The 24902-nt window shown below is 35.0% G+C and overlaps 1 protein-coding gene across 2 annotated transcripts in view; it reads left to right on the forward strand.

Moving 5' to 3' along the window:
• Nucleotides 1-24902, forward strand: part of LOC108522453 (lipopolysaccharide-responsive and beige-like anchor protein) — a 157880-nt gene that overhangs the window by 57967 nt on the left and 75011 nt on the right. For both annotated transcript variants that reach the window (XM_017862664.1, XM_017862663.1), the window contains exon 2: nucleotides 12085-12252. In XM_017862664.1, coding sequence (XP_017718153.1) covers nucleotides 12085-12252 — 168 coding nt within the window. The remainder of the gene's footprint in view (nucleotides 1-12084; nucleotides 12253-24902) is intronic.

Here is a 24902-nt window from a genome sequence, read left to right on the forward strand (position 1 = left end):
GAAGTGTGGCTCATCTAGCCTGGGTTATACCTGAGGCAGAGGGCCTGGGACTGAATCTTGAGGAGAATAAACACTGAAATGTTAGAGGAAAAAGACCCTATATTAAGAAAATGAATAGGAAAATCAGAAATGTAGAAAGAGAATCTGGAGAGAAAGTGTCAAGTGAGGAGAAGAAGAAAGAGAAACAAACACCATAATGCAGAGGTGAAATGAGAAAAGATGAGCATTCATTGGATTCAGACAGTTAGTAATCTTTGCAAAAACATTTTCAGTGGTGTGCCTGTAACAGAAAGAGGAGAAACTAGTTAAGAAGTGAAAGGGAGGTAAGAAAACATAAATAACAAATGTATTTAACTCTTGCAAGAAGTCTCTATTGCATATGTATTCATGGCTACTTAAAAATAATTTTGGCCGGGCACGGTGGCTCAAGCCTGTAATCCCAGCACTTTGGGAGGCCGAGACGGGTGGATCATGAAGTCAGGAGTTTGAGACCATCCTGGCTAACACAGTGAAACCCCGTCTCTACTAAAAAGTACAAAAAACTAGCCGGGTGAGGTGGCGGGCGCGTGTAATCCCAGCTACTCGGGAGGCTAAGGCAGGAGAATGGTGTAAACCCGGGAGGCGGAGCTTGCAGTGAGCTGAGATCGCGCCACTGCACTCCAGCCCGGGCGACAGAGCGAGACTCCGTCTCAAAAAAATAAATAATAATAATAATATAATAATAATTTTAAAAGACTGACTCTATTAACTAATCATTATTCAATTGAAAATGCAGAAAGAATCAGACCCAAAATTTTGGGAGTCAGAGTGTTACTGTAGATGTTAAAACATGTCTAGAAGTAGACAGAGACTTGTTATTTGCTACTAAAATGAAGTGTTTTTTATGAGTTTTGTGAATACATGCACATTACAGATTTCATATATCTGACTTTCAGCAAAGATTATGTCCCCTATACTAAGTTGTAGTCTATGGCTATATGGTAATTCTTAAAGGACATAACTGATAGAGCTGAGTAGCCAAAATGTAAGAACTCTAAGGACCTTTAAGAATGGAAAGTTTATAGATGACAACATAGTTGGTAGAATTAGCCCTTTTACCTTTATTGTTTAGAGGATAGTCATAATGCCATCTTTCAGATGCTGCCACATTTCTTCAGAGATCTATAAGTAGCTGAAGAATCTACACTGTAGGACATTATGTCTGTTTCACACTTGAAGATGTTATATTTCTGCTGTCATATTCTAAGGTATAGCCATTCTTCATGGCACTGAGAATTGTAATAGCCTCTTCAAAACTGCGTGGAAGGTCATTTTAGTCTGGCAGTTACTTTGTACTTTGTAAGGGTTATCTTTATTTTCAGTAAGATAAGGTGTATTTTAAAAGTGTTAAGTATTGTTAACTCCTGCATTCTGTCTTGAATCAAAATCTGGATGCAGATTCAGTGTTTGGAACTGAATAAAGCCTCACCATCCAGTTGATAACCACGAGTCATACGTGGTTGTTGATCACTTGAAATGTGGCTAGTCTGATCAACATGTGCTGTCCATTGTAAGTGTAAAATGTATACCAGATTTCTGAGATTTAATATAAAATAATTTTTATGTTGATTGCATGTTGAAATGATATTTTGTATATTCTTGATAAAATATTACCATGTCATTAAAACAGTTTTACCTTTTTTTTTTCACTTTTTAAAATGTGGCTACTATAGGCAGGCCATGGTGACTTACGCCTGTAATCCCAGCAATTTGGAAGGCCAAGGCAGGAGGTTTGCTTGAGCTCAGGAGTTCAAGACTGAACTGGGCAACACAGCAAGAAACTCTCATTTTTTAAAAAAATATTTTTTATAAATTAAAAAAATGTGGCTACTAGACAATTTTAAATTGCGTATCTGGCATGGATATATTTCTGTTGTACAGCACTGGTATAAAATCCTTGGGGTGATTTTGTTACACAGAATTTTTTTGGCCTGTGCATTCCACTATTGAACACAAGCATACTTTCTTTTTTTTTTTTTGGCTTTTTTTTTTTTTTAAGACGGAGTCTTTCTCTGTCACCCAGGCTGGAGTGCAGTGGTATGATCTTGGCTCACTGCAACCTCCGCCTCCTGGATTCAAGAGATTCTCCTGCCTCAGCCTCCTGAGTAGCTGGGATTACAGATGCATGTCACCACGCCCAGCTAATTTTTGTATTTTTTAGTAGAGATGGGGTTTCACCTTGTTGGCCAGGTTGGTCTTAAACTCCTGACCTCGTGATCCACCCACTTCGGACTCCCAAGGTGCTGGGATCACAGGCGTGAGTCACCGCACCTGGTCAAGCATATTTTAATACTTTAATAGTATACAAACTTCCATTAAAATTCTTAGCCTTAGATCCAAAGCAAAGGCTTAGGGTTAATTTCAAGCCTATTAAAGAAAGTCCAAAATATTAATACTAAGTTCAAAACTCAACTAATCTTTTACCATGTAAACAATTTCTCCTTTAGTATGGTTAAGGTCCAAACTGATCACCCTACATTTGTTTTTCTTCACCCCTCCCACTGGTAATCAGTTGCTATAAGTAATAACTTGTATCTTAAATCTTTCTAAAATCTGTCCCCTTTTCACTCCTGATGCTATTTTCTTGACTAAGGTTCTCACTACCTCTCACTTAGACTATAGTAGTAGTCTTAGAGCTGACCTTTGCTCCCCACTCTTCTTCCAAAGGGATGTCTCATTTCAGTGTCTCCAGAGTCTAGCACAAGACCAATAGTAACTACTCAATAAATATTTATTGAATGAATAGATTAGAGAGATGCTAACATTAATAGAAAGTTGCAGAATGTATACTTTTAGTCCTATATAATATACAAGTATACAATCGCATACACAAAGTAAGTGCAGATGTAATTTGATTCTCTGGCTGAACTTAATGCTTTATATTCAGCAACTTTTGCTTTTTTTTTAATTCAAGTTTTTCTTTATTGGATAGTCTTAGGAGTAATGACATGATAAATGTTCTACTTTGCCAAGGATTTTGATTTGCCAATATAAGTTTATGGCAGTAAGTCCAGGGAATCATTGGTGCCATGCAGACAGCTCCTTGTTTTTGTCTGGAGTCCTCATGGGATTAAACTACATCTGGCAATAAGTAGAGATTCTGGTCTGGCCATCTTCAAAGGCAAGAGACTGCTAGTATTTATCAGATCTATATGGATAAGCAAATGGGAAGGGATTAAATTTTTTTTATTTTGTTTTCCTTCCTTTTGTAACTGACTATATAATATAAAACCTATCAGAGTTCATACAGTAAATTAATACCTTTTGTGATGGCTGCTGAAGAGGAAACCTATTCATTTTCTATACCTAGGTGGATAATTGACCACTTTAGATTAATATTTTAATTACTTATAACTATGTTTTTAACTAGTTTATCTTAGAAAGCATAATAGCAACTTAAAGTCCTCAACATTAAGTTTCTAGGAATACTTTACTAATTTTTTAAAGAGTTGAACATCTAGTCTACCTGTTTTAAACATTTTAATGTCTGTAAATATTAGAGCATCATGTTTGGAATTTGGAAGTTTTTCATACATATTTATCTATGTGAGAAAGTTTACCTTTGAGCCTGTTTTAAGGTAGGCTAGTCTACCTTCCAAGTGATGGTGAGCCTGCCTTTCATACAGGATGTGTCCTTCTCCTTATGCTCTTCACATTCTTAAGAGGTTATTAGTCCTGGGACTCAGTTTACCTGTTATTGAAGCATATTAGCTCGGCATTTAACTTACAAAATAAAATGGCTGCATTCCAGGTACTTGTCATGTAGCACAATCTAGAACCTACCATTCAAAGCCTCCCTAAGAGAAATAATGTTTATGCAAGATTATCTGAAGAATATGTGGTCTCCCCGTTTGTCTATACTTTAAATCTATCTCAGGATTAACTCAGCCCCTCTGAGAGTTGCATACCTGGATTCCATCATATTGCCAAGGGAGGAATTTCTTATCTTACAAATAGAAATAATGTGTTTTTCCAGGCCATCTGGTTTGTTTTTACATTATGGTCATTTTGTCTCCTGTAATTGTTCGTGTTTCTTTCTTTATGTTGCCTGCTAGAAAGCTTAGCAGCAAATACATGGCTCATCATATATAGATTTGTTAAAACAAGTATTTTGGAATTTCACGGTTTTTATGTGATATCTCCTTATTTTAAATTTTGCATTGCCTCACTTCTCTTTTGTTAAATGTTTCTTGCTGCATATATATCACTGTAAGCTTTATGAATTATTTTCTGAACAAAAGCTTGCAAAATGCAAACAGATACAAGAAATAGGTATAATTTTCCCCATCCATTTTTACTAGCATTTTTTTTAAAGCTCAATATCCCTATGTTTGTGATACTGTAATTAGTTTAACATATCTGTATGTTGTGAATTCCTAGATTTTAAATGAAAAGTGACCTAAGGTTGAAATGTTAATTAAATGTTTTAATGTTCTGTAGTTCTAAAGAAAATAGTTGGATAAAATGTCAGTATATAGGAGTATTTTAAACATTTTTTAAAAATCATCTCTCTGAAAAGGAAGGTAATTGTGCAAGTTTGTCTAATCCTTTTGATCTTGGCACACAGCAATACAGACTTCAGTTGAGATTAAAACTATGAATTTCAAAGGAAACATGGCCTTCAGTGTGTAAAATATATAACAGCTGGTTGACTAGTCCATTTAAAACTACACAATAACAATCGTAGACAGAATGATTCTCCTGCCAAAAGATGCACAAGTGCTTGATGGTTATATCAAGATACGATACTAACTCATGCTTTTCTTTAGTAATGATACAAATGTAGAAATGAACTGTGTGCTGCTGGCTCAAAATATCTCTTCTGCCCAACAGTTCAAGGACAGTATAGAAGTACAGAACCCCTTTTAGTGATTTCTCTATCTGCTTTTCAGGCTGAACTTCAATATGTTGTTGACTAAATTTCATTTTTTAAAACTGTCTGATAACAATTTTTATTCTTAGCATCCCACAGTTTTTTCCCTAAATCTTTGATCGTCCATTTTTACCTTCTTGGGCCTCAAGACTTATTAATCTTAATGTCACAACTTCACACATTTTTAAGCTCTCAAAATTAAATTGTTATTTGTAAATAGTATAAAGCTTGTTTCACATTTTTGATATATATGTATATTAAGATAAACAGCTGAAGTCTGAAGCATTGTGATTTATATATAATCAGTATAGAGGAAATTGGTGCTCATATTATTGGATTTTAGTTTATTACATATTTCCATTGTGTTTTACCTGAAGACATAATCTTCAAATTAGTTAAATTTATGCATTTTTTTTAAGATGAGGATTGATGTGAATTTGTCAATTCTGGCAAGCCCCATTTATAAAACATATTTGTATTCTGAATTTATATCCATCCAATATGAAAAAATGTTAATTTTCTGTGACCTTCGTTAGAAAGTTTTGATACAACATAGTTAACACAAATTTTCTTTAGATTCATTTCAAATAAGGAAATTTACCTATAGATAAAATTGAAATTTGCTAAAGTCACTCAGTTTCACTGCAAATTCAGAGCCAGCATTTAAGGAGTTAATGCCTCTTATTAGGGGGACAGGAAATCTGGCAACTATTGCAGAAACTAGACCTAATGGTGCACACAAACAATTTGTCAGTCTTCTTAAATGTGAATAGCTTTCCGCAAAGTGGCTGCTCTTGCTTTGTTTGAACAGGCTAAACTTTTCCTTTTTGGACTTTACATCTTAGAAGTGAAATGTGATCCACATATTCAATCAAAATCATTTAATTCAAAGCATATTTTGATTGGAACAAAGTTGACATGGAAAGAAACTCTAGAATAAAAAAGTTGAAAGGACTTTATATCATATATTTACCAGGAAAATTTGAAACAGTTCTAATTAGGCTGAAAAAAACAGCTTTCTTCAATGTAAATTACAAAGGTCATATATCAATGTTAAGGAAACATTACCACTAGTGTTTGAAATCCAGCACATGCAAACATAACAGACCAGTTCATTTTAAATCTCTGTGTATGTGTTTGTATAGGAAGAAGGCCGTATTACATGGATTTAAAATGAAAAATACTTAAAATTCCAAGTTTATAACTTTGTATATTACCGCCTTGCCAATCTAAATGTCAGTTCCTTTAAAACATATTATCTATGTTCACATGAATTAAGACTCTTAATTATAAGTACAATTAAAATTTTACAAAATGGATGTTTCATTCATTATAAATATGATTAAATATATCTTATAAGTAAATGTATATCAAAGTCAGGAGAGTTAATCAGTGATTTTCATTTTCTCATTTGAAACTTACAGCTGTGGCATTTTATATCTCAGAACCTTTGTACCTTGGGCCTTCAAGAAGCCTGGGAGTGGAATTAGTAGTACAGGTGTGCAGAAATGTTTATCTGGGCTGCCTAGGCCTATTCTCTCTGGTCATAAAAAGTGTATAAAGAATATTTGATCTTTTTATTTAAGTTTTTATAAAAATCATTTATCTCATAGATATCACTAGTTTTTATTTAGTTTCTTTTCTTAATGGAGTGGTATGAGAATGTTTAGCCAAAGAATAAGTAAATATTAGCATTAAGCTGGGAATGACAAGTATGAGAAACATAAATAATAAACAAATAAGGTTTCTTGCTCTTGAGGTAAACAGTTATCTAATAATTTCCTTTGTTGATTGAAATTGGTTTTCTTGACTTTTACATAATTTNTAAAAATCATTTATCTCATAGATATCACTAGTTTTATTTAGTTTCTTTTCTTAATGGAGTGGTATGAGAATGTTTAGCCAAAGAATAAGTAAATATTAGCATTAAGCTGGGAATGACAAGTATGAGAAACATAAATAATAAACAAATAAGGTTTCTTGCTCTTGAGGTAAACAGTTATCTAATAATTTCCTTTGTTGATTGAAATTGGTTTTCTTGACTTTTACATAATTTTCACATTGGCAAAAATTTGGTTTTTTGAAAGCAAAAGGAAATTGCTAGTGTATCACTAACGCATGTGTAGATTAAATACATGGTTAATGCCTTTCAGTTTAGAATTTTTATTCTTAAATAGCCTAGAGTTTCTCAGAAAAAGCTGTTTCTATATGTTATCATGTTTTTTGACTCCACTATAGAAAACAAGAATAATTTTATATAACACTTTTTATAAAGAAATAATCTACTTCTTAAGTGGGTTAGTTTCAGGAAAGCACAGATTGTGTTCTTTCAGTGAGATTTGCTAAACATGCACACAGACACACATATATATACACACACACACATTGTAATTATTTCTGACACTGTGTTATAAAGACCTCCTATTTATGAATAATTTACTATTATCTTCATAATCTTAAAGCTTTCATTTGTTGATATTCTGTATGCAGAACAAACAAATGAAAGTTAGTAATAAGTGTATTTGACATCTGTATACTGTAGTTTTTAGCATATCTGAAGTCTTTTACTCTGCCTAATAGATCTCATTAAAAAAAAAACAGATATCAGCCCCAAGACAGTTTGTCAGCACTAATATGAGTCCCCCTGGATTGGATTGACAATTCATGTGAGGTTTCATATGATAGTTTTTTCATAGTCTTATCTGATCCTTAACAATTGGACATTAGTTACTGATTTATTTTATAATAACGCAGATGAGGTTGAATATTATTGTATTGTGTTGGACATTTTAGTGGATTTTCTTTTTTACAAATTTTACTCAGAGCACACATTGGATGTAAATGATGTATGCAGTCTGCTAGGGGAGTACTAACAATTGATTGGTTAGGTTTGAGAGCAGCATGGGAAGAATGTTACTATCCCCTAGCTGCAAACCGTATTTAACTCCAGGCTTAATGAGGACTGTCGGTTTTGAAGGCTTTGAAAAATCTCAAATGCTCAGCATTCCACTGGCATTTTCATTTTTTTGTAACTAAAATGTAGATCTAAATGAGAATTTTCTGTCTTTGAAGAATTTTTTTAAAATCAATATATAAAAAAGGTATTTTAATATAGATTTCATGATTTATGTTTTAAATCTTAAAATGGGAGTTATAAAAGGAAACCTCAGGGTATTCCATTTTGAATTATATTGTTTGTATTTTTTCCCTTAATTTCTTCCTGCCTGTCCTCTCTTCCCTCAAGTCTTAAGTACATTACCTATTTTTGGTTAGGTAGTTGTCATTCACTGATAGCAAAAGGATATTAAAGTTCTGAACTGACTTTGTACTGAAATGACTTTGAAACTTCTTGGAATTCTCTTATACTTACCACATTGTTCTTTTAGTTCCCTTTTTATAGCTTTGGTGTATTGCAAGACATGCTTGAAGCTGACCAATGGGATTTTTAGTTGAGTGTTTGAGAAATTATTTAAAGTTTATTCATGAAGGTAATGTGTTTATCAACTTCTGGAAGTGATTTTGCCAATAGTTCCGCGAATTACTGGCCAGTTCCTTAAGGACCGACCTATGACAGTGTAAGGTGAGGTCTGAACCATGGCATTGTGGCGATCTCTGCATGTGTGTTTGCAGCTTGATATGAGCACACACAGTAGCTTTCCTTTCAGCATTTTTGCTTAAAATTCTGATGCAGTATCAAGATGCAAAGCTTTAAGCTTTGAAATCTAACCAACTTTACCATTTTGAGTGTGCATAAAGAAGTAGTCAACTGTAAGGTTAAACTCAACAGTTCTTTGTCTGGTGACACACAAAATAAAATTGCCCTAGTTTTTAGAGCTTTAATATTGAGGAAATTCATTTGTACTTTGTCATTTGCTGAGCCTTCTAGAATTTTATGGTCTCAAATCACAACACCATGGACACTCAAGAGACTCCTGACTGTTTTATCTTATTAAACAATTTTGAAATCATTAATTTTTAATTAGCTTGGATGCAGATTTTTTTTATTGTTTCACTAGTGTGTGTATATGAACTACATGGTTTTTATTTAAACTACTGGCGAGAGTACTATTTACGTAAATAAGTATAGGTTCTTTCTAAGAGTATATACTGTAAGTTTGCTTCACAGAGTCATATTTTTTGCAAACTCAGAGATATTATATGCTAATCTGTTATAGTAGAGCTTTTCGGCAGTTTATGAACTCAGATTTCGAACAGCCACCAAAAAGGATGTAAGCGTGAAGATATGTGTAGGTCCTTCCCTGATTGAAAGTTCTAATTAAGTGAATTGGAGAAAATTAACTGAAATTAGCTGTCAGAAAGTCACATTTAAATGAGTGATGAGCTAGTCTGGCAGTAAACATTTAAATGATATAAATTGCCATTTAAGTGTATGGTTTAATGTTTGTCATGCATTAATGTGACATGAGACTGCAGTGACAATCAAGCAGCTTGCTCTAATTTGAACATATTTAGGGCTTTTGTGTGGAGTGCACTGCACACAAATTAAGACAATTGCTGTTTTATGTGTCATTGTAAATGTGCCTACCCCCTACCCCCATCCCTACCCAAGGTCTCAGTTAATGAAACCAACGTATCATTTCTGTGTGTAACTTGCATTAGTAGTTCCTAGATTTTTTTCAAATTTATGTACTTAAAATAGGCATTTACTTAAAGTTATCACAAGCTTCTCTCTTCTTATTTCAAGTAACATGTGAAGCAGTTTTGTGCTGTGATATCTGTTTAATAAATTTGTAAATGTAAAGCATTTTAAAAGAGATGTCTAAAACAGTAACTTTCTCAATTGAAACTAGCTAAATATTTGTAAGGCATATTTCATTTAAGGTATACTTTGGAATGTGAGAATAGGCTGCCTAGAGTTTTGTTTACAAAATTATGTTTTCAATTTTATATTTGTGATATATTGTGAAGCTGTGTTAAATATTAAAGGAAATATATTTTTTGTATTTATAAACATTTCTTTTTCATAGGTACTTATTTTAATAAAGCATATCTTTACACAAGTGTCCACATGTAAAGGAATAGGAACGTCTTTTGTCACAAGATGGTTTATATCACATTGGTTACTTGCTATATAAGTTGGTCAGTTTTGTTTTAAAACCAGCAGATCTCTTATAACATAGCAGCAAGCCATACTGAAAATACATGACAATCATAGACTTCTCTAAATATAAGAATCAATTTCAATGAGATACATTACCAGATATAAGTTGGTATAGCAGTCTCCTCCTTATCCACAGTTTTGCTTTCCAGAATTCCAGTTACCTGTGTTTAACCAAGATCTGAAAATGTGTGAGTACAGTATAATCAGATACTTTGAGGTAGAGACAGAGACCACATTTACATAACGTTTATTATGGTATATACATTTTTACAGTATATCATTATTGTTCAAGTTTGTTGTTATTGTTGTTTATCTCTTACCATGCCTAATTTTTAAATTAAACTTTATCATAGGTATTTATGTATAGGAAAAAACATAGTACATATAGGTATAGGGTTTGGTACTATTCGCAGATTCAGGCATCTACTTGGGGATCTTGGAACATAACCCCTGTGGATGAGGGGGGATTACTGTATACTTTTTTATTTTTATTTTCTTCGAGACAAAGTCTTGCTCTGTCGCCCAGGCTGGAGTGCAGTGGCGTAATCTCAGCTCATTGCAAGCTCCACCTTCTGGATTCATGCCATTCTCCTGCCTCAGCCTCCCGAGTAGCTGGGACTATAGGCGCCCGCCACCACGCCCAGCTAATTTTTTGTATTTTTAGCAGAGACAGGGTTTCACTGTGTTAGCCAGGATGATCTCTATCTCCTGACCTCGTGATCTGCCTGCCTCAGCCTCGCAAAGTGGTGGGATTACAGGCATGAGTCACCGCGCCCAGCCTTCTGTATACTTTTAATTAAGCTTCGGAGTTTATGTTTGAAAACTCTTTGATTTTAATATAATTATTTATTGTTAAACTAATCCATAATGCTAAACTTTTATGTTGGAATGATTTTGAACAATATTAAATAATATAAAGATGAATACTTTCCTAAAAAATCTCTTTAGTTTTTAGAACTCTTTAGTATTTATCATGTTATTAAATTCACCAAACATTTATTGACATCTATTATGTTTTAGGCACAGCACTTGTAACTGGGAATATAATGATGGATAGGAAATGGATCTTGTACCTAGGATCTCAACCAACTACTTGATTGTGTTCATTCATTATTTATCAGGCACTATTATGTTAATAGCATCAAATATTTGGTCAGGTTTGATATTAATACCTAGAATAAAAATTCAGTAATTATAAGTATCCCCCACAAGATCTAATTTGTTAGCATAAGAACTCAATCAACATAACTAAATAATTTGGTTACAAATGTTGAAATAGGCTACAAAATATTTTAATTCTAGAAAAATAATAAATATTTCAAGTGGATAGTAAATTTTTAACATTTTCACATTTGGTTTCCCAAAATAGTCTTTGTCTTGTACGGCCTCCTTTCTTTGAAGCATAAATCGAGTACCTGTCAGGCTCTGAGTTACAAATGTGACCAAGATAGGCCCAGTCCTGGTCCTCAGTGCTGTCAGTACAGTAGAAGAATACTGAAACTTACACATTTAGTATAATTAATTATTCTAAGTGCCGGAAAACCTCTAATTGTAAACAAAGGAGGACAGATTCTGGTAGAAACTAGGCTGTCAGATAAGTTTTTGTTGTTGTTGTTGTTGTTGTTGTTGTTGTTGTTGTTTTGAGATGGAGTTTCGCTCTTGTCGTCCAGGCTGGAGTGCAATGGCGTGATCTTGGCTTACTGCAACTTGCGCCTTCCAGGTTCAAGCGATTCTCCTGCCTCAGCCTCCTGAGTAGTTGGGATTACAGGCGCGGGCCACCACACCCAGCTAATTTTTGTATTTTTAGTAGAGACCGGGTTTCGCCATGTTGGCCAAGCTGGTCTCAAACTCCTGACCTCATGATCTGCCCACCTTGGCCTCCCAGAGTGCTGGGATTACAGGCGTGAGCCACCGCAGCCACAAGTTTTGTTTTTTAAAAATCTTTGTTCGCAGTAAAGTTAGTGTTAAACTTTACTGCTTGCTCTAAGTGTCTCTCTACATTTTTAAAAAGGAATTCAACATAGTAATACAATCTGTATCTTTTTTTCAGGCTCTGGAGAGTGAGTTTGTTTCCTGCCAGCTTCACCAATGGATTGATCTCATTTTTGGCTATAAACAGCAAGGACCAGAGGCTGTCCGAGCCCTCAATGTGTTCTATTACTTGACCTATGAAGGAGCTGTCAATCTGAATTCAATAACTGATCCTGTGTTGAGAGAGGTAAGTTATCTGAATTGAGAAAGCAACTTATAGTCAGGTATATTTAAACTAGAAGGAGCTAGAGAACACCTCCTCCATCCTTTGATTTTACTGATGAAGAAACTGAAACTAGATGTAAAGTGCCTTAAGCAGAATAGTCTCTCAGTGACCTAGCAAGAACTTGAACCCAGAGATTCCTTCCAACAAAATGTTTGACCCAATATAAGATGACAGCTTTTTCTATTCGAACCTGTTAAGGTATCGATAATCTTATTTATAATTTTATATAACTTTGCGGGTTACTCACATGATTTTTGTAGGAAAATAGTAATAATTCATTAAAGAGATATGATTATGAGCATAAATTTATTGAAATGTGATAAAACATATTTATGTATAATACCTAAGAACATATATAACCACATAGAAGTTAATGGTGGGGGTTGAAGTCCAAATCTTTCCTATGTCATCAAATTGTTGTTAGATGTTATTGAACTTGTTTTATTCTTGTCATTTATTTTCTCAAGTAAAACACTTAAACATGGTTTTGGCAAATGCAGCACTCACCAAAAAGTCTGTAGAAGACCTTACTTTTTTTAGTATTTCAAATCTAATTATGCATCCTTCTAATTCCAGTATACTTCATATGAAAAATTATAGAATTGAATGATGCAACCTTAATCTGTACAATTTTAGAACACAACTGCATTTAGGAAACCAGGAGCTTTGATTCCTGGGGAAAGTTAGATATCATTTTAAAGGAAACATTATTTGTAATGTGTGAGATTTGTCATTTTTCCCTAGCACTTGATTCACTCTTTTATACTTCTACTAAGACCTGATCACGCAGAAGATATATAAGTACATATTTAAATAAATTGCCGTATTATCACCTGGCTTATGTGTTAGATAAGTTAGTATGCACACAAAAGCACTGTGTACTAAATGTACACTTGCATTAAACTGCCCAAGTTTTAAATTGCTACGTTTCAGTTTTTAAAACTGTGGTGGCAGAGAATTGGGTGACATAAACTCTTAAAGACTCTTCCAGTTGTTCAGTTTTTTGAAAATACTCCTTCAGGGTTTTTTTTATTTTATCAGAACATCAATTGAGTGTATGATACAGAATATACATAGAATTCCCTAAAGATATTGAGGTGAGAACAACATACAGGTAGTGTTACAAAACAGTGCATAATTTTATTGTTGGGATAAAATAGCATAGGCCTATTTACTTTTTTTTGTTGTTGTTGTTCATTTTGGCTATATTTGAACAGTATTACTTTATTCTGTTAAATGCCCATAATTCTTCAACAAATATACCAGCTATTTTTGTTTTCTCCTGTTAATCCTGTAGTAATTATCCATATCTCTGCATAGCTGATATATAACTGAATTCGTACTGTAGAATTGATTTTATAATCTCTTAAAAAGAGATTGGTTGTACTGAATATACCAGCATATTGTTTTTGTACCAGCATAAATTGGTTGTACTTACTACATCAGTATGTATTTTTTGTGTCACTATATGCAATCTCTGTATTTCTAATTTTGAAATTCTGTAATGTTCCGTAGAGTTGCTGTGAAAATATGCTTAACACTGTTTTTCTCAATGCAAGATCGTATTACTTAAAAGACTTGTCTCTTGGTATGTCCAAGATGACATAAGTAGCTCTACTTTTCATTAAAGGTTATGCAGTGTTTTCATGATAAAAATGTCACTTGGCCTATATCTGTCTGTCATGGCTAGTTACAAAGTAAAACATTCAGTCAGCTAGTTGTTTCCTCTATGAGTCACTCTATGTGCTTGGCTTTTTATTTTTATTCTGGATTGACCACCGTCCCCACATACACACCAATGATTGTTTAAGGAAGTTTACTGTGAATTAATCTAGAAGAACACTGTCTAGAATTTTCTGTAGTGCTGTAGTGTGTTCTGTGTCTGCACTGTCTAATAAACCATGAAGCATATGTAGTTATTGTACATTGAAATGTGGCTAGTGTGATTAAGGAACTAAATGTTTAATTTTAATTAATATACATTTAAATAGGCACAGATGACTAGAGGCTACAGCATTGTACAGTAGAGATCTAGAAGACTTATGTTTGTCTTTGACCATCTTTTCTTGCTCTGAGTTCAGTGCATGTAACAATGGGAAAATAAATTTTAAATTGACTTGGTAGGACATTTCAAAGTGGCAATACTCCATTTAGACATTAGATAGATATTTGAATATAGGTGTAAGCTCAATTATATTTTTTCTTTCACCTAAACTAACACATTATAATTTCAAATAAAATTCTTTGTGATAAATATATATAACATAAAATTGAACATTTTTACTTTTTTTTTTTTGAGACAGAGTCTCGCTCTGTCACCCAGGCTGGAGTGCAGTTGCGCGAGCTCAGCTCATTGCAACCTCTGCCTCCTGGATTCAAGTGATTCTCCTGCCTCAGCCTCCTGAGTAGCTGCAATTACAGGTGCCTGCCACCACGCCTGGCTAATTTTTGTATTTTTAGTAGAGAGGGAGTCTCAGCATGTTGCCCAGGCTTGTCTCGAACTCCTGAACTCAAGTTATCTGCCTCCCTCGGCCTCCCAAAGTGCTGGGATTATAGGCATGAGCCACAGCCCTGGCCATTTTTACCATTTTTGAGTTTACAGTCCAGTGGCATCAAGAACATTCACATTCTTGTACAGTCATCACCATCATCCATCTCTAGAAATGTTTCATCTTCCCAAACTGAAACTCTGTATGCATTAAACAATAACTCCTCATTCCTTCCTCCCCCAGTCCCTGTACAATTACAATGCTACTTGTTATCTCTATATTTGACTACCCTGAATACCTCCTAGAAGTGGAATCATGCAACATTTGTCTTTTTTTGTCTAACTTATTTTACTTAGCATAATATCTTCAATATTTGTCCATGCTATAGAATGTATCACAATTTCCTTTCTCTTTAGGCTGAGTAATATTCCATTGTATATATATATACCACATTTTGTTTATCCATTTATGTATCAGTGGGCATTTTGGGTTGTTTCCATCTTTTGGTTATTATGAACAGTGTGGCCAAGAGCATGGGTGTACACCATCTGTTCAAATCCCTGCTTTCAATTCTTTTGGATATATACCCCGAAATGGAATTTCTGGATTATGTGATAATCTTTTTTTTTTTTTTTTTTTTTTGAGACGGAGTCTCACTCTGTTGCCAGGCTGGAGTGCAATGGTGCAATCTCAGCTCACTGCAACCTTCGCCTCCTGGGTTCAAGTGATTTTCCTGCCTCAGCCTCCTGAGTAGCTGGGATTACAGGCATGCACCACCACACCCGGCTAATTTTGTATTTTTAGTAGAGACGGGGTTTTACCATATTAGCCAGACTGGTCTCGAACTCCTGACCTCATGATCTGCCCACCTCGGCCCCCTAAAGTGCTGGGATTACAGGCATGAGCCACTGCACCTGGCAACAAATAAGTTTTTAATATTTATTTTTTATGATCAACTTTTGCTAAAGACTATTAAAACTTTTGCTTTAACTTCCTATTCTTCACCACAACCCTAAGTAGTTAATTATGAGAAAAATAAGCCTTAACTGATAGTCTTCCACTCATCACACCCTGATTTATTTTTATATTATACATTATATAGACATATATGTATATATAATATATTCTATATTAGATTTGGCATTTATTAAACATGGCCTGTGATGTTCTAAGTCTGGTAGGTATTTGATATTCTTGAAGTGAGGATATAGTGCTTTGTTACTTAGCACTATTAAAATAAATATACACATTTAATTTACAGAGCTTTCTGAGTGTCATTAAAATAAATGGGGCCAGGCGCAGTGGCTCACACATGTAATTCCAGCATTTTGGAAGGCCACAGCAGGAGGATCATTTGAGTCCAGGGGTTCAAAAGCAGCCTGGGCAACAAAGTGAGGCCCCATCTCCACAAAAAATTTGAAAATTATCTGGGTGTGGTGGTATACACCTATAATTCCAGCTATTGGGTGCGGTATGAGGTGGGAGGATTGCTTGAGCCCAGGAGGTCGAGGCTGCAGTGAGCCATGATTGTACCATGGCACTCCAGCCTGAGCAACAGAGTTGCTCTGTCTCAAAAAAAAAAAAAAGGTTGGGGGGAATAGTCTTTTATTATAGCCTTTTCATACCATTTACCAGTGCTAAATCCTGTAGTACAATGCAGTGTGATATAATAGAATAAACAAAGAAACAAACAAATAAATAAATACGAATTTGAGTCATGGCCCTGATGCCTACTAGTTGTGTTCCTCAGTCTCTGTTTCCTGTATATAGAAGTGATGCAATAATGCCTACTCTACAGAGGATGAGATGACATATAATGCATGTAAACCACCTGGCATGGTGCCTATCCCCTCATAAGTACCCAGCAAGTGTTAGTTCTTTCCCTTATGTTGCTCACAGTTAAATCCCTGGGTTAGAAAACACAACTATAAAAGGAATGTGATTAGATCATAGAAAGAATCATAAAACGTTAACACTAGAGAAGTTATTAGAGACCATTTCCTAGTGGACACATGCTGAGTTCACTGTTAAGTGAGGCAAGAAAGCAGAAAACATGATTAGGTCATTAATTTATTCATTTTTTCAACAACCTTTTACTAAACTCAAATCATGTAATAAGGTTAAAGGGTTGAAAGGCAAGTCCCTGCCCTCCCTCAGCTAGAGTTCATTATCTAATGGGAAAATAAGTATAAGTAAACAATTATAGTATGATCTGATAAATTCAGCATAGAGATAAATATATGTATGTATGTATGCACAAGCATAGGATAGGTACTAAGCCCAATGGACAGAATCCAGGCATGTTTTCCAGAGAATGAGAGACTGGAGCTGCATATTGAAGGATGAATAAGATCATTGGGTAGAGTCATGAGCAAAAGTTACCTACACGGAGGCAACTGCATACCCTTCCTGCACATGGATAAAAGAGATGGCTAGAGAATATGGTGTATGTGGAATGAACTGAAGGTCAGCAGATGAGAGAGAGAGACACAGGAGCCAGTCTTCAATACCATAAAAAATAATTTTCAGCAGGGCATATGGTGGCTCACACCTATAATTCCAGCACTTTGGGAGGCCAAGGCAAGAGCATGGCTTCAGGCTGGGAGTTCAAGACCAGCCTGGGCAACATAGCAAGACTTCATCTCTACGAAAAGACGAAAAACTTATCTGGGCATGGTGGCACATACATATAGTCCTAGCTGAGATGAGAGGATTGCTTAAGCCCAGGAGTTGGAGGCTGCATTGAGCTATGATCCTGCCATTGCACTCCAGCCTGGGCATCAGAGTAAGACCGTGTCTTTAAAAAATAATACTTTTAACTGCGTCATAAGGCAGTAGGGAACCACTGAAGGTTGGTGACATGACTCCATGTCACTAATATGTGTGTTTAGAATCTGAAAGAAGATTGACAGATAAGAATTAAAAAGTACTGACTGGATTTTTCTAAGAGGTCATTGGTGATCTTAGAGAAGTAGCTTAGAAGGTAGAGGATTGTGTTATGAATGGGAGATGTTGAAGTAAACACAGTAAATAAAGAAAATAGCTTAAGCTTTATTGAGATATAGTTCACATATGTTACAATTCACACATTTAAAGTGTATGATAGTTTTTAGTATATTCACAGAGTTGTACAAGCATCACCACAATTTAAGAGCATTTTCGTCACCACAAAAAGAAATCTTTATATGTATCAGCAGTTACTCTAAAGGATAATTTTTTAAATGAGTAAATATTGGACTATGTTTCTGTGTTAATGGGAAAGATCCAAAAGGAAGGAAGCATGTCAGACATGCAGGACAGAAAGTGTGTAATACACTATCAGGCTCTGTGTGAAAGTGGAGAAGAACAAAACCCAGAGCATAGAGATAAGCACTGAACAGGAGGGAACAATAGGGCCTCATCTTGGATTAGAGAGTAGACAGGTCGCATGGGGACTTGTGTAAATAAATGTGTATGAATGAGGTGGAAAGGCAACAAGATTCTCTTTATGAGGGTTTGTGCCAAGGATGAGATTATATTTATGCTTAATGGGTGCTGCTCAATAATTATAATTTCCTTTCAATATTGTTCTTCTGTGTTTTCAACATCAGGAGAATAGGTGTAGAAAAAAGATGAACAGAGAGGGATGTGTGTGTGCGTATGCTTGTGTGTTTCTGGAGAGAGAGAGAGACACAAAGATAGACACAGGTGGGGTTTGCCATGGAAGTATGGTGAAATGTATGAAAAAGGATTCAAGGTGCAAGGGTGGCTGATGAAACTGTTAAAGGGATGTTGTAGAAAAGATGAAACATGAACCTAGGCTGGATTGAGTAGATAAGAAAGGAAGGAAGGGACTGATAAACTGGAAAAGTTTATCCTCTCATTCATTACTAATTCATTTATTCAACAAATATTCATTTTGTTCAGGATGCTAAAAATGTGGAGATGAGCAAGACAGGCAAAGTCTGTTCCCTCCTGGAGCTCACATTCTAATGGGGCACAAAGAAAATAAAATTTAAAGACTGTAATTTCAATTATATCAAGTGCTATAAAGAAAAGTGGATAAGGTGATGCAAAGTGCCACGAGTGTGGAGAACTGTTAAAGGGCATGGTTAGTGACTGCCTCTCTGTCTTCATAAACAGTGTTTCCTTTAAAACTTTAGGATTGGAGTACAGCTAAACAAGGGCAACGGGGAGTTAGCTCCTACTGCTCTCCCCACGGCCAAGCATGTGCCTGCAACTCCCAGCCTGGGACAGCCACCAAGTCAAGTCTTGTCACAGGCTTCATGCCAGCTGTGAAACTTTCATTATTGCCTTCTACTCATTTACTCCCCACCCCCACCTCCAGGTCACGCCTCTCTTTTCTTCAGAATCTTGTTTCTCTAAGGTGCTTTAATATCATTAATATTAGCGCATTTGTATATCTGCTTGGTTTATATTAAAGCGTTATTTCTGCAAAACCACAATCATGGTACAAGGATAGACTTGTACCTTTCCACTATCAAAAGCAAATTAGACTAATTTGTGTTCGGTAGCTATACTTTACTTATTTCTGTTCACTTCTATACACTTAATTCAGTCTAGAAATATGTTCACAGTCATACAGAGGCAAGTTGTCTACATACAAGTCATGTAATCACCTACCGTATTGGGAAAGCGCCATTCTTCGTGAGAAAGTTTCTATTGTAGAAGGAATGGTTAATACATATGGCATAGTAAGTGATCATAAAAATAATCTCTCCATAAAAAGAGCACTAAACGATAGAAATAATAACCATAAGAGGAGGAAGAGTAATCAGAGAAACAGCCTGCAGCACATTAAACATTTATGTTGTTTTTAATTTTTAGAAAACAGCTGGGTTATCAATATACAACTATGCCTGCATTTATATATATCACACATGAGAAAGAATTCTTTTTCAGAGAAATATGCTAATCTTTCAAAAAATATCTTGTGACCCCAACTTCAGAATATATTCTTATCTGTTTACTCTTCTTTATTTCTCTGTATTTTGACACTATTCTTTTTTCCCTGCCTTTAACATTTTTTTAAACTATTCTAGTTCCTCAATATTACATATATTCTTTTATAGATAAGGGACAAATAATAAAAGTTGGTCGTTTTCTGATTATTCCGCTGATTTTGATTTGTCTCATTCACTTCTTTTCTTTCAAAGATAATCTTATTAAGCCTTTCTAACCCCATTTTTGAAAAAAGTAAAACCCAAGGAAAGAAGAAATTTTCAAAAAAGATAAAAATTAGAATATTTGAACTCAGGGTCAGATATGAGTAAGAATAACTATTTTTACTAAGAAAAAATATTCTCTTAAAATCCAAATCCACAAATTAAATACATGATGAATATTTTATAAAATAATTTTCCCTCTTCTAAAAGATTTAACATAAGTATTTTCCTTAAATTAATATATTTAAAGTATAATTGTATTTATAGGCATGGTTTCTAGAACAATTCTGTATCCTTATCCAGAATTCACCCATTAATTTTCATATAAATCCTGTCTGCAATATACAAAGGTTGAGAGCTCAGTATCTAGACATTAGTATCTTAGTGTGAAATAGTTCATTGATGAAGTTCAGTAGGTAAGAAATATATGTATTTTAAAAAATGCATATATGCATATGTCTGTGTGTATATATGTAAATAAATATATATTATATATATGGCAATGTTATGTTCACTGATACAGGAGCACAAAGGAGGCATTTCCAACCCAGATTAAGAAAGTATCAACTGTCTGAACATAATCCTTAAGAAATTTGAGTTAAGTCAGTGAAGCAAAAGAAATGGAAGGGACATTCAAAGCAGAGAGTATGGCATGTGGGAAGGAGCACAGTATGGCTCTGTGACTAGAAAAAAATCATGTGGTAGGTAGGGAAAGCACAAAAAGTTGGTGATAGGCCGGGCAAGGTGGCTAACACCTGTAATCTCAGCACTTTGGGAGGCTGAGGCAGGAGGACTGCTTGAGGGCAGGAGTTTGAGACTAGCCTGGGCAACATAGTGAGACCCTGTCCCTAAAAAAATAAAAATAAAAATAATTAGCCAGGTGTGGTGGTATGTGCCCATAGTTCCAGCTTCTTGGGAGGCTGAGGCATGAGAATTGCTTGAATTGAGGAGGCAGAGGTTGCAGTGAGTCAAGATCACCCCACTGTACTCCAGCCTGGGTGACAGAGCAAGACTCTGTCTCAAAAGAGCAGCTAGGTTGGTGAGATCTCTAAAACATATCTGGAAACCATTCATGTCTGTTCATTATTAGTTCAAGCCACCACCATCCTCTCCCCACTGGACTAACGTTAGTAGACCATGTCACCTTTTTCTATCCCTGTCTACCTACAGTCCACTTTCCACAGAGCTGCCAAAGTGATATTTGAAACTATAAGTCAGATCATTTCACTTCCTTCTTAAACTTTCCTATTTCACATCAAACAGAATAAAATCTGCTTGACTCACATGATCTGGCCCTGCATGCCTCTCTGATCTCATGTCACATCTCTTCCTCATTGATGTGTCCTATCACACTGACATTTCTGTTCCTGATTACGTGAAGGGGAAGGCCTTTGTAAGTTTAATATCAAAACTAAAAGTCATTAAGGAAATTAGTATATTCATGTATAAAAACTACATGAAAACGGAAGTTTCTGAACATCTAAAGCAACAACAAATAACAAAGTACAGGAATAGAAAACTCATGAAAGATGAAATGCAAGGCACATATGAAAAGCACTTTAAGCTGAGCACAGTGGCTCACACCTGTAATTCCAATGCTTTGGGAGGCCAAGGTGGGAGGATCGCTTAAGCCCAGGAGTTTGAGACCAGCCTGGGCAGATAGCAAGACCCAATAAGAGAAGCAGTTCATCCTCACTATTAATCAATGACATTAAATTGAACACACAATAGCATTTTTGTCCATTAGATTATCTAAGATTAAAAATGATAAAGATTTTAATGTTGGTACAGTATGAGAAAACAGATACTGTCATATATTTGGGGAGAATGAAAATAGGTTGAATCTTTATAGCAATCTGTATTATTAAAATGTTCATGCACTATTTACTTAGAACTCTAACCAAAAGTAGTAATTGACCAAGTGTGAAAAAAATATTCAGTTATCTAGTTGTTCATATGTATTAGTCTGTTCTCATGCTGCTATGAGGACATACCCAAGACTAGGTAATTCTAAAGGAAAGAGGTTTAATTGATTCACAGTTCTGCAGGGCTGTGGAGGCCTCAAGAAACTTATAGCCATGGTGAAAGGGGAAGCAAACATGTCCTTCTTTGCAAGGTGGCAGGAGAGAGAAAAATGAGAGCAGAGCGAAGGGGGAAGCCCTGTATAAAACCATCAGATCTCGTGAGAACTTACTACTATCACAAGAATAGTATGGGGGAAACCACCACCATGATTCAATTACCTCCAACGGGGTCCTTCCCACGATGTGAGGATTATGGAAACTACAATTCAAGATGAGATTTGGGTGGGAACACAGCCAAACCATATTATCATAATACCAAAAAAAAAAAAAAAAAAAAAAAACATAAATGTCCGGCAGAGAACTAGTTAATTAAATATTGGTAAATTTACACAATAGAATACTGTATGTCATCAAAAATGTTGCTGTGTAAATCTACATGTATTACCATGGAAGTATATTTTGCCATATTACAGTGAATAACAGATAATGTTATGAAACATAAAAATACAAGTGCATGAGGAAAAGCCTGGAATTATGGACCCCAAAATGTTCATGGTCATTATCTTTGGTTAATGAGATCATGGAATTCTTTAATCTGCCTCTTTCTATATTCTAAAAAATTATATCTCTTGAAAATCAGAGAGAGAGAAAAGCCAAACACAACTCTTTTCCCTTTTCAGGGGAAACAAGCCACTTCTTGAAAACTGAAAAGCAATGTATGTTAACTTGAGGATGTGAATACTGACTTTGTTTTTGGCTGCTCAGAGGTCTTTTGTAGTTACTTTCTGGGTTTTGGCCATGTTCTTTCTCAACATTCAGTGTTATTAGGGTACTGGCTGTCTATAATGATCTTCATGTAACTTTGACAGGGATGAAGGGATTTACAATTTCTTAACTTTTATCTCACTCAGAAATCAGAGTACCTCCAATCTCTTAATTTTCTGTGTGTGTTATGTAATCCACTGAGTTATGGGAGTTTTCATACTTTTTAACATTTGAGTTTATTTTCATTTTTTCCCATCATATTTGAGGGGGAACACAAAGAACACTTCCACTTTTAGGGAAAATATCTTAGATATATCGCTGTTAATTGTAGTTTTTGTCATTATCTAAAAGCAAGAAAGTTTTTGGCTTAAGATTCATGAATTCTAGATCTCTGGGTTCACTACTTTTGTATGCCTGTGTCTGTGTGTGTGTGTATAATTAAATAGTTATACAAAGTACTTTTAAAATGTATTTATCAAAGCAATACATGTTAACTATTTCAAGAGTCAAATAATACAAAAAGTATAAAGTGAGAGACTAGAAAGCTCTTATCCTCAAATTGGTAACTAATGCCAGAGTCACATGCTAATGTCTAGCTATAAGTTCCTCTTTGACGCACTTTGATGTGTATGTAAAGAAAAAAAGCCTCTGCCACAGAACTCATCATCCTTTCTAATGCCTGAAATTCTACCATTAGAGATCACTTATTTGGTTACAAATCCTTTTTAAAAAAAATCCTTTCCAATCATATGGCTGTCTGTGAACAAGACTGGACAGTAGGTTTTTGATAAAAGGAAAAGTACAAACACAGCAGAGTCTGGAGCAGTTGTTGTATAGGGGGCACCAGGGCAGATCTTGGGGTGCACCTGGAGGTTGGAAGAAGGGGTAGGGGTTCAAAGGCTGAAAGATACTTGCAGATAGATGTTGCTGTCAGACAGCCTTAATATGAACAATATTATCTGTGCTTTTTCATCTTTTACTTTGTTATAAGTACTTGCTACATTTCCTCTGAAAGTGTCATTTTCTTCTTTACTTTTCATGTAAATACATTGTTTTATGTTTATGTGAGTTCAGAAATTAAAGTTTTAAATTTCTTTTTGAAAATGGAACTCAGCTCTATTTGCATTGATAAATAGGGAAGAGGGAGAGTCATGATATTGCCCAGTTTAAAGAATTACCATATACAAGTGACCTCAACATGAAAGTAAAACCTGAAAATTTTCCCTAAGTTGTGTTTAGTGTCAGTGGTTGGTTTTCCCTCCTCCAAATTTATCCTTCCAAATGCTGTCTTAGCTATGCGTAATCACTCTGAGGTCTGTTTTCCAAAAGAAGCAGCAGCAGTGTTTAAGTTTACATGACCCCAGTTTCATGACAGCAGTAGCAAATCAGATATCTTATCCAAGGAAAAGCATTTTTGGCTTAGAATTCCATCAGTCTGTTGGTGGGAGTCAACAGCTCATTTCAGCTCCAACACTGCTGCAGAACACTGGCTGCAGTGAATCTTTCAGAAAGCATAAACACAATTAGTATTTATAGCATTGTTAACATTTGTTAAATAGTTGGGGGAGTGGTCTATAAGCCTGTTTTAAGCAGGTGTCGCAAGAATCTTTGTTGTGACTGTAGTGAGATTTAAGAGTAGGACACGATTACAGTGGTTGTAGCAATATAGTAAATTAGGAGTATTGAATACAATAAGTTAAGATTTCATGCAGTCACAATTCAAGGTGTTATAGAAATAATCATGAAGTATCTCTGGCCAGAAGTGTGTTACACAGATGGCATATTTGACACAGTGCAGGGCAGGAACTGTATAATGAAAAGCCAAATAAATGGTAAGGATTAGTCAGGTTTTAATTGAAAACCTACATTTAAAATACCATAAAATTATGCCAGAGTTTCTTTTACTTCAAAACCACAATAATCGGACAAAAATTCCCTTATTCAATTAAATGAGCATCAGAGTTGTCAGTAAAGCTACTCTTTGTATTTTGCTCATTATTATGTCTTTTGCAGACTTACTAGTTAAGTTAGGTGTAACTAAATTATACACTCAAGGGCATGAAGCAAAGTATTAATATTTTTATGATGTTTTTTCCTATTAACTACCTACAGAATTCTGAGCCGTTCTATTATACTGATGACTTTTGTCATGAACCCCTGTTTCCTTT

Source organism: Rhinopithecus bieti, unplaced genomic scaffold (genome assembly GCF_001698545.2).
Source record: "Rhinopithecus bieti isolate Rb0 unplaced genomic scaffold, ASM169854v2 scaffold_64281, whole genome shotgun sequence".
Taxonomy (NCBI): domain Eukaryota; kingdom Metazoa; phylum Chordata; class Mammalia; order Primates; family Cercopithecidae; genus Rhinopithecus; species Rhinopithecus bieti.